This window comes from Aplysia californica, unplaced genomic scaffold, assembly GCF_000002075.1.
Source record: "Aplysia californica isolate F4 #8 unplaced genomic scaffold, AplCal3.0 scaffold00804, whole genome shotgun sequence".
Taxonomy (NCBI): Eukaryota; Metazoa; Mollusca; class Gastropoda; order Aplysiida; family Aplysiidae; genus Aplysia; species Aplysia californica.
The window spans coordinates 131,305-139,922 of NW_004798074.1; the positions used below are offsets into that span (position 1 = coordinate 131,305).

General features: G+C 41.0%; 1 protein-coding gene across 1 annotated transcript in view; it reads right to left on the minus strand.

The window, feature by feature from the left end:
• Positions 1–8,618, minus strand: part of LOC101849009 (cytoplasmic dynein 2 heavy chain 1) — a gene marked incomplete in the record, with an annotated part of 51,676 nt that overhangs the window by 18,768 nt on the left and 24,290 nt on the right. The window contains 10 exon segments of the mRNA XM_013088750.2: positions 343–461; positions 1,824–1,963; positions 2,896–3,016; positions 3,675–3,828; positions 4,446–4,565; positions 5,131–5,276; positions 5,935–6,019; positions 6,671–6,803; positions 7,420–7,643; positions 8,277–8,435. Coding sequence (XP_012944204.1) covers positions 343–461; positions 1,824–1,963; positions 2,896–3,016; positions 3,675–3,828; positions 4,446–4,565; positions 5,131–5,276; positions 5,935–6,019; positions 6,671–6,803; positions 7,420–7,643; positions 8,277–8,435 — 1,401 coding nt within the window.

Consider the following 8,618-nt stretch of genomic DNA (forward strand, 5'->3'; position numbering starts at 1 on the left):
GAGAGAGAGAGAGAGAAAGAGAGAGAGAGAGAGAGAGAGAGAGAAAGAGAGAGAGAATATGTTAGGCAGAGAGTGAGTGAATAAATAAGGGAGAGAATGGGTGGACAAGTGAGAGAGAATGAGTGAATAAGTGAAGCAGGGAGAACATGACAGGTTGATAAGATGCCTTGGGTTTAAATAGTGCTTCTACAGAAAGATCAGTAAAGTGTACCTTATCCTTTTTACATATAATGCAGTCCCACAAAAAACAAATATAATAAAAAATTATTCACCAAGCTTAATTGCTTCTCTACAAAGAGATGAGACACCAGCAACACAGAAGGAAAAAGGTTCAATTCTCACCTCATCACAGTTAAAGACCAGCACCTGTCGACCAAACAGGCCACCCAGCGCTTTCACGGACTCAGTCTTGCCAGTACCAGCTGGGCCGTACGGGTTCCCTCCCAGGCCCATGTGCATACCTTTACAGAAGGAGAGAAAGAAACATAATTATTGTTAGTCTATATGTATACCTGTAAGACCCACGTGTGGAGACAGAGCAAGAAACCCTTTGTCTATTTACATCCATGAGTTGAGAGAGAGAGAAAACTATACCTCTCAGATCCATGTGTGGAGAGAGAGAAAGAAACGTATTATTTTATCATTTGTCTGTAAGTATACCTTCAAGACCCAAGTGTGGCATGAGAGAAATAAACACATTATATCACTATTTGTCCATATGTGTACCTCTTAGACCCATGTGTGAGAGAGAGCATGAAACACTTTAATTTGTCCATATGTATACCTCCCAGATCCAAGTGTAGAGAGAGAGAGAAAGAAAGAAACACCTTATTTGTCCAAAAAAGGATTGTAAAAAGCGACAACACGCATTAAACCATACAATGCTATTGAGAAATCATTATGACAAACATTTCTTAACACTGTCAATGGTCGGAGCACAGCAATTAACTCTTTAACCATGTTTGGATGGTGGCAGCATCCAGTAGTCGAGGTCCGTAACCATGACTGGACGGTACCACCGTCTGATGCGAAGTTATTATTGTATTATAGTTAGGGCCGAATATTAAAAAGTTCGAGCTAACAGGTCTTTAGTTTGACCCGGAAGACGAAACAAGCGGTTTTAAGAACGTAATAAGTCGAGTCGTATTTCAACAAACACGAGAGAATTATGCGGAAACGTGATTATAAATTGCATGGTTAAAGAGTTAATTAAATAATTCCGGAGGAGAAACAAGACAATGAGAGAGAAGTTCGATGAACTAGGAAGAGCCAATCAGTCCAGACCGTAGATCGACTGCTCATAAAGTAATAAAGAGAAAGGAAAGATTTTAGACTTACCAGTGACATTCAACCATTGGACTGTATAGACTAGGCAGAACATTGGTTTGTTAACTACGTAAATACGGATTAACTTTTATTTACAAGTGCCTTATATACACCTGTGCACTATAATAATAAAACAACATTTGTTTAACTGGACTACTTGTACGTAAGTCGCAAACAAGACCATCCTCGACTAATATCTACCTCATGTGATGACAAAGTATAGGAGGCAGTTTGTGACAGACCATTGTCCTTTGGGACTTTGGAAAAAGAGAAATTTATTTTTAAAAAGGCTTTTGTCTGGGCAAAATACATCAACACAATCACTTTTATTTAGTGCAAGGAAAAAGCAACAACCACAGACAGAAAAAATAGATGGAGAGTAAAAAAGTAGGACCAATCAGTGATACACTCTAATACGCTATACCCCCCAAATAAACCCAAACAAAACAAAACAGCAACGACAAAGTAAGCAACCAGTAACCAGTGTTGTCAGGTACCTTGTGTGAGAGTGAGGTAACACTTGTCTGTGAGAGGTGTGTGTACCAGTTTGGCCGCATTGCCTTGGTACTCATACGTGTACTCGAACTCCGAGTCTACCATTCTCATGAGACACAGGCCGTCACGACGCACGTAGTACCTGCACAGGGAGACACAACAAAGACAATGGAAAATATTTATTTGTTTGGGCTTGTTTGTGTTAATAGATGACTCAACAACACACTCAATAACATAAAGACACAATAACACATTGACACAAGGACACAAAAACACATTTACACAATAACATATTATATACACAAAAGCAAAAAAAAAGAAATAACACATTGCTACAATGACACAAAAACAAAATAACACATTCACACAATAACACATATAAACAATAACCAAAAAAGTAATAACACGTTGACACAATGACACAAAAACACATTTATACAATAACATATATACACAATAACATAAAAAGAAATAACATATTGAAACAATCACACAAAGACATAATAATGCATTGACACAATATCAAAATTACACAATAGCACACTAACACAATGACACCATAACACACTGACACGATAACGGTGAAAAATATTTAAAAAGACAAAGAAAAAGAAAAACAGAAACAAACAAAGACAACAACAAGTGAAATTACAAAATAAAACATGAGTTTGTGAGTGTGTGTTTGTGTGTTTGTGTGTGTGTGTGTGTGTGTGTGTGTGTGTGTGTGTGTGAGTGTGTATTTGTACAGTGACTATTTCTACCATTGCCATCCCTGAATGATGATTGAGTATGTGTATGTATGTGTACATGTGTGCAATTATGCATGCATGTGTGCATGTGTGAGGTGGGTGTGCGTGCGTGCAGTGTGTGTCAGTGTGTGTACATGTGTGCATGTGTGTGAGTGTCTATATGCATGCATGGGTGCCTGTGTGTGCTTGGTGTGTGTGTGTGTGTATGTGCACGCATGTGTGTGTGTTTGTATGCATGTGTGCTTGTATGTGTGCATGTGCGTGTGCGAGTATGTGTATATTTACACACATAAATGAACGTGAATAAGCACCTCTATGCACTCACCGTAACTGCTTCTGCCACTGCCAGTCCTGCATGGTCCGTATGTTCGCCTCCATCAGCTGATGTACCACCTCCATGTTGTGAATGGTGTCAAGGATCAAAGCCTTCAGCTTCAGCTGTAGCACTGTTGAAGCAGGACAATCAGTACATGTAATGTTGACAACAGGGCTTGTCAACCTTTTTAACAACCAGCGCCCACATTCCCTACTTGTAAGAGGCTAACATTTTCATACCACTCACATACATGTATTTTTAAGCAGGGCATTAAATAATACCAGCCACTACCCAGGTGATCCCCCTCACCCATAAAAATAACCAAACCCTCATTAGAGGGTGATATAGCCCAGGTTGGCATGCACTGACTGAGAAGAACAAGTACAATGTTAAACAATCACCTATAAGTTTGTTTGAGTAAAGAAAAGCATGTCAGCACAATGTAACAAAATAAGAAAAACCTTCACTCAACTATAAGCTGCAACACTGAAAACAATCATCGGAGCCTCATACATTGAAATTAAAAAAAAGCACTGAAACATCATTTCTACTGACCAGTATATGTATTAGAACATGTCAGACGAACTGTACCCACTTCTCTAAGAAGTAAGTAAATAAGTAAGTGTATGGGTTTTGATGCTCCTTTCAACACTGTTCCTCCCTTTGAGACCAGACATGAACAAATTTTAAAGCCTGTTGGCTCTTGCTTTTATAAAAATTAAAATGTTCACTTCTAACCCAGAGAAAATGTCAAAGAACATCCAGCTAATTAGACCGTCTGGTCTCACCGTTGGCCTCTGTGGATCCTCCACCTCCCAGGTCCACTCCTGTGTAACCCTCCAGCTGACTCTCCACCTCCCCCAGGAGCTCACGCAGGCTGTTTCTCTTGATGGCTTCCTCACAGTTCTCCGTGAACCGGATGTACTCCGTAAGGCACAGAATCTACAGACAGACAGACACAAAGATGGATAAACACACAAACAGACAAAGAGTTCTCTGTAAAAAGAATGTACTCCATTAGGAACAGACAGACATACACATAATAACACAGTTCTCTGTGAACCAGATGTACAAAGATAGGAACAGAATCTAAGGCCAGACACGTAGTAAGATGCACAGAGTAGACAGGCACATAGACACAAGTTCCTTGTGAAGTGGATGTACTTCGTTAGACACAGAATCTACAGACACACAGATAGACACACAGTTCTCCATGAACCTGGCAAAAAATCTAAAGACAAGCAGACAGACACAGACCCTCTCTTCCACATACATATACATACACATATATACTCTCTCACACACATCCTCTTCCACACATATACACAGATTCTCTCATACACCCTCTTTCCCACACACACATCGACTGCTCAGTGTACAACTTTGTCATGTTACTTCTCAAATAAGGCATATGGCGGAACCTTCCACTAAGCAGTTGATACACACACACACATACACACACACACACACACACACACACACACACACACACACACACACACACACACACACAAACAAACTCACTCATACACACACACATATATAAGCACCATACTGACCTGAGATGGGTATTTGTTGGGGTCAAGGCCAGCCCGGCCAGACTTAGCATCCTTAAGACAGGAGACCAGCAGTTCTTTCAGGGTGTCCTTCATCTCATCGGCTAGTTTACTCAGCCACACCTGGACATGGGGAGAGGGGGGGGGTGATGTTACATTTGAGGAGAGAGAGAGAGAGAGAGAGAGAGAGAGAGAGAGAGAGAGAGAGAGAGAGAGAGAGAGAGATAGAGATAGAGAGAGAGAGAGAGAGGGAGGAGAGGAGAGGAGATGGAGAGTGAGAGAAGGTGCAAGCAGGATGTAAGGATATAAGGGGGAGGGGGGGTGTAACTTAGCCCAGAATTATTGGCAGAGGTTTAAAGCATATGAACCAGCCTTGCTGATCAATTATCAAAGATTGTGAATGCAAAGATTGTGAATATATTATTTTAAACACACTCCCATCTGAACATGGACAGAAGAACATTGAAAAACAATTTTGGGTACATTTAAGACAGTATGCCTATCAAAATACCTTTCACAAGGACTAAAATAATACTTAAATCTTAGGAAATACTGGAAAAAGCCATTTTCAAAAAGAATAGCTAGCACTGAACTACTACTGAAACTGAACTACTATTGAAAAGACACAAAACAAGAAAAGATTCTCCCACAAAAAGACCCACTTAGCGTCCTGCGAGTGAGCACTGACCTCCACGTCTGGGGTGATCTTGACGTTTCGCTTGAGAGGCACCAGCTCCCCGTGCAGAGACTTCATGGCCACGATGTGAGCATTGTCCTGGTCAAACTCCACAGAGTGGATCCCGGCAAACAGCTTCTTCAGGTGAGACTGGATCACTGGACACAGGAGAGAAGGCTTTTGTGTTTTATGTAGTTTAAATAAGAGTTTTATGGCACTAACAGCACAATTAGGTCATAGAAGTGCCGAAGATTTGAGGTGTTACAAGAGAGTCACTTTTAAGCACTGGGAGGACATCGGTTTTGGGGGGGGAGGGGGGGGGCATACAAACACAAAAAAAGGAGGAGAGATAGAGACGATAGATGTTTGATAGGAAAGAGGGAGCAAACCACACAAGAGCACCGATCAACCACCCACGAGGAGAGAACAGTTTGGAGGCAGTGGAACAAATCTTTAGTTTGGTTTGCTTTTATTAAGAGTCTTACAGTATTTACAACATGAATAGATCATATAAGTGCCAAAGGTAATAGGTGTTACTAGAGGGAAACATACACAGAAAAGCAGGAGGAGGGATATTTTCCATTTCAGAAACAGACTGTTTTGGACAAACAGGACACACAGGGTCTGACCAAACTCCTTGTCAGGGACAACTTCTATAGGACAAACGGGATATAAACAAATTTCCTGTCAGAGACAGACTGTTTAAGACACATAGGGTTTTGACAAATTCCCTGTCAAAGACCGACAGCCTAAGACACACAAATTCTAGACATATTCACATGCAAGGTCCAGACATTTTCCCAAAGACAAACTGACCTGTAGGATTTGTGGCCTGACCCAGAATCTCCAGCAAGTCATCGTCACCGATGAAGTAAAACCGTGGGAACAGAGAACGTTTTTCCTGAAAGACAAACATAAGTTACACAAATCAATGACATAAATTAGTAGAGTTGAAAAAAAAACCATAATTAAAAAGAGAAGAGAAAGACTTTTTAAAAAAAATGTCACATAAATTAGTAAAAGACGGAAACATGACACATGTATTCACTATTTTTAAAAAAGCATAAAAAAGGAAAGGCAATAATGTTCTATAGAAGTAGTAAAAATAAGTGAAAAGTTTTTACTCAAACACACAACACAGTATGTTTTTCTCACATGTTAGAATGGTCTGAACAAAATTCAATCTTGAACAATTTTCTTAAATCGCAACATTGACAGAAACAGGAATCTGCACTGTAAAGTGTGACTTTTGACATTGACATTTTCTATCAACTGTACATAACTGGCCTCTGTGTGAGTTCGATTCCTGAGTGGGGGAGTTGTTGTTTTTTATCGCATTCGTCTGTCAGCTAGGATGTTGTTTTTAACTCAGGCCAGGTTGGCCCTGATAGGCAAGGTCAAAGCAGCCTGGCTTCCATATGATCTAAACCGAGTTAATGGGAGCAAACAAAAACACATAAAATAAAAACAATATTTAAAACTCAGTATACATATCAAGAAACAAGAGTCTGAGACTTGTTCCTTGTTAGAAAGAATGCCCCTATGTTCTCACCTCGAGGAACTCATTGAGAGACTTCTGACATCTCTGCAACTGATCAAGCATGGTGGTCAGTAACTGCCGCAGGCCTGACTGATTGACCAATGAGAGAACTCGGTTGTCGCGGTTCACATCACGCATAATGTTCCTGGGACGGAGGGGGTCAAGGTCAAACATAATGATGTAAAAATTCCTCGAAACCATACACTGACATTAACAAGCTCTCTAGAAGAACAGTACAGAAAAACAATGTGCTGACTTGTTTAAGGTGTTGGAGTAGACAGAGTTGATTAGGCTGATCTGTGCGTCTGCACTTCCAGCCCTCATATGACCTTATGCAGTTGTGAGCGCCGTAAAACCCTGTACTACTAGGAAATATTCAAACTAAAAAGTCCTGTTCACTTGAACTAAAAAGAAGCAAATTGATAGAAATTGGATCTTTAGAGTTCTAGCATTTTTTAATCCTTTGATCATTCTGTCTCAGTCTATTTGGGTCAATATTAACAATAGCAGTAGACTGTAAAGACAGAACCAATTCCCCTTTTGCCCTCCCCAACCAAGCCTAATTCAGCCCAGACTAACCTAATTTCGCTTAACCCTGTACCTGAATTCACTGCCTACTCTCTTGAGGCATCCCTGTTGCTTGGGTGATGCTGTAAACAGACTGGAAACACAGAGTCTATTCCCTCAAAATTTAACCTGATCTCACCTATTCTAGCTTAATCCAAACATGAAATTTAACTTAACGTTGCACTGATTCTGACCTGAAATCATCGTCCACTCTCTTGAATCTCCCTTGTTCTTTAGGCAGGGCCCCGCGACCAAAGATGGGCTCCAGGTAGACCCACTTGCGCTGTATGAGGTTCAGGTTGTGAAGGTACTCGTCCAGGTCAGCCAAACGCTGCTCCCACACAGAGGCCTTGTCCTCAAAACTTTTGTAGTAGGGGGAGTCCTTAAGGGACTGCAGCAGGCATTGGTTGTCTCCCACCTGTATAGACACAGACAATGACACACATATGTACACATGATTTCACACACACACACACAAATGATGAGAGACTGCAGCATGCATTGGTTGCCTCTCACTTCCAGACACAAACAAACCATAACACACTGATGTACACACACAAAATAACTGACACTCAAAAATATTCTCCACCACCCATTCTCCCATATCTGGGGCACCCACAAACATCTCCTTCATTCAATTTCCCATACCTAGTAAACACACAACACCCCCCCCCCCAACCCCCACACACACTCAAAATAAAGCTCCCTCACTCAATTTTCCATAGCTGGTACACATATACACAAAACTAGCACTCAAACATCCCCTTAACTCAATCTCATATACAAAAAAAAAATCTTCGCCCAATCTACCATACTCTGTACTCACAAACAAATTAAAAACTCACACTCAAAAAAAATCTCCTTCATTCTATCTACATATCTGGTACACATACAACGCCCTCTCCCCCCCCCAAAAAAAAAAAAAACCCACAGAAAAAACTCACACTAAAAAAATAAATCCCTTTCACTCAATCTCCCAAATCTGGTACACATATAAAAAAACAACAACTCACAAACACACACACACAAATCTTTATCCAGTCTCCCATACCTGGTTAACGAGATCCTTCCAGTCCTTGATGAGGTTCATCTTGTTCTTCCCACTGTCCTCGTACTCTGTGAGGGCAAACACAGCCCCAGCCCCCCACAACTCCAGCTCCCTGATGGCCTCACGGATAGTTACCTCCCCCTGGGCACGCTGGTTCAGTTCCTGGATGTAGAGAAACAGCGAGATAGAGAGGCAAATGTCTTTTCTTGTTGATATATGGCTTACTTAAATGAAGGGTTGTTTATAAAGGGTAAAAAGCTGGAGGGAGGGAGGGAGGGAGAAAGATGGAGAGGGAAGGAAATGGAGAAAGAGGGAAGGAGTGGGAGAGAGAGGGAGAGGGAGAGG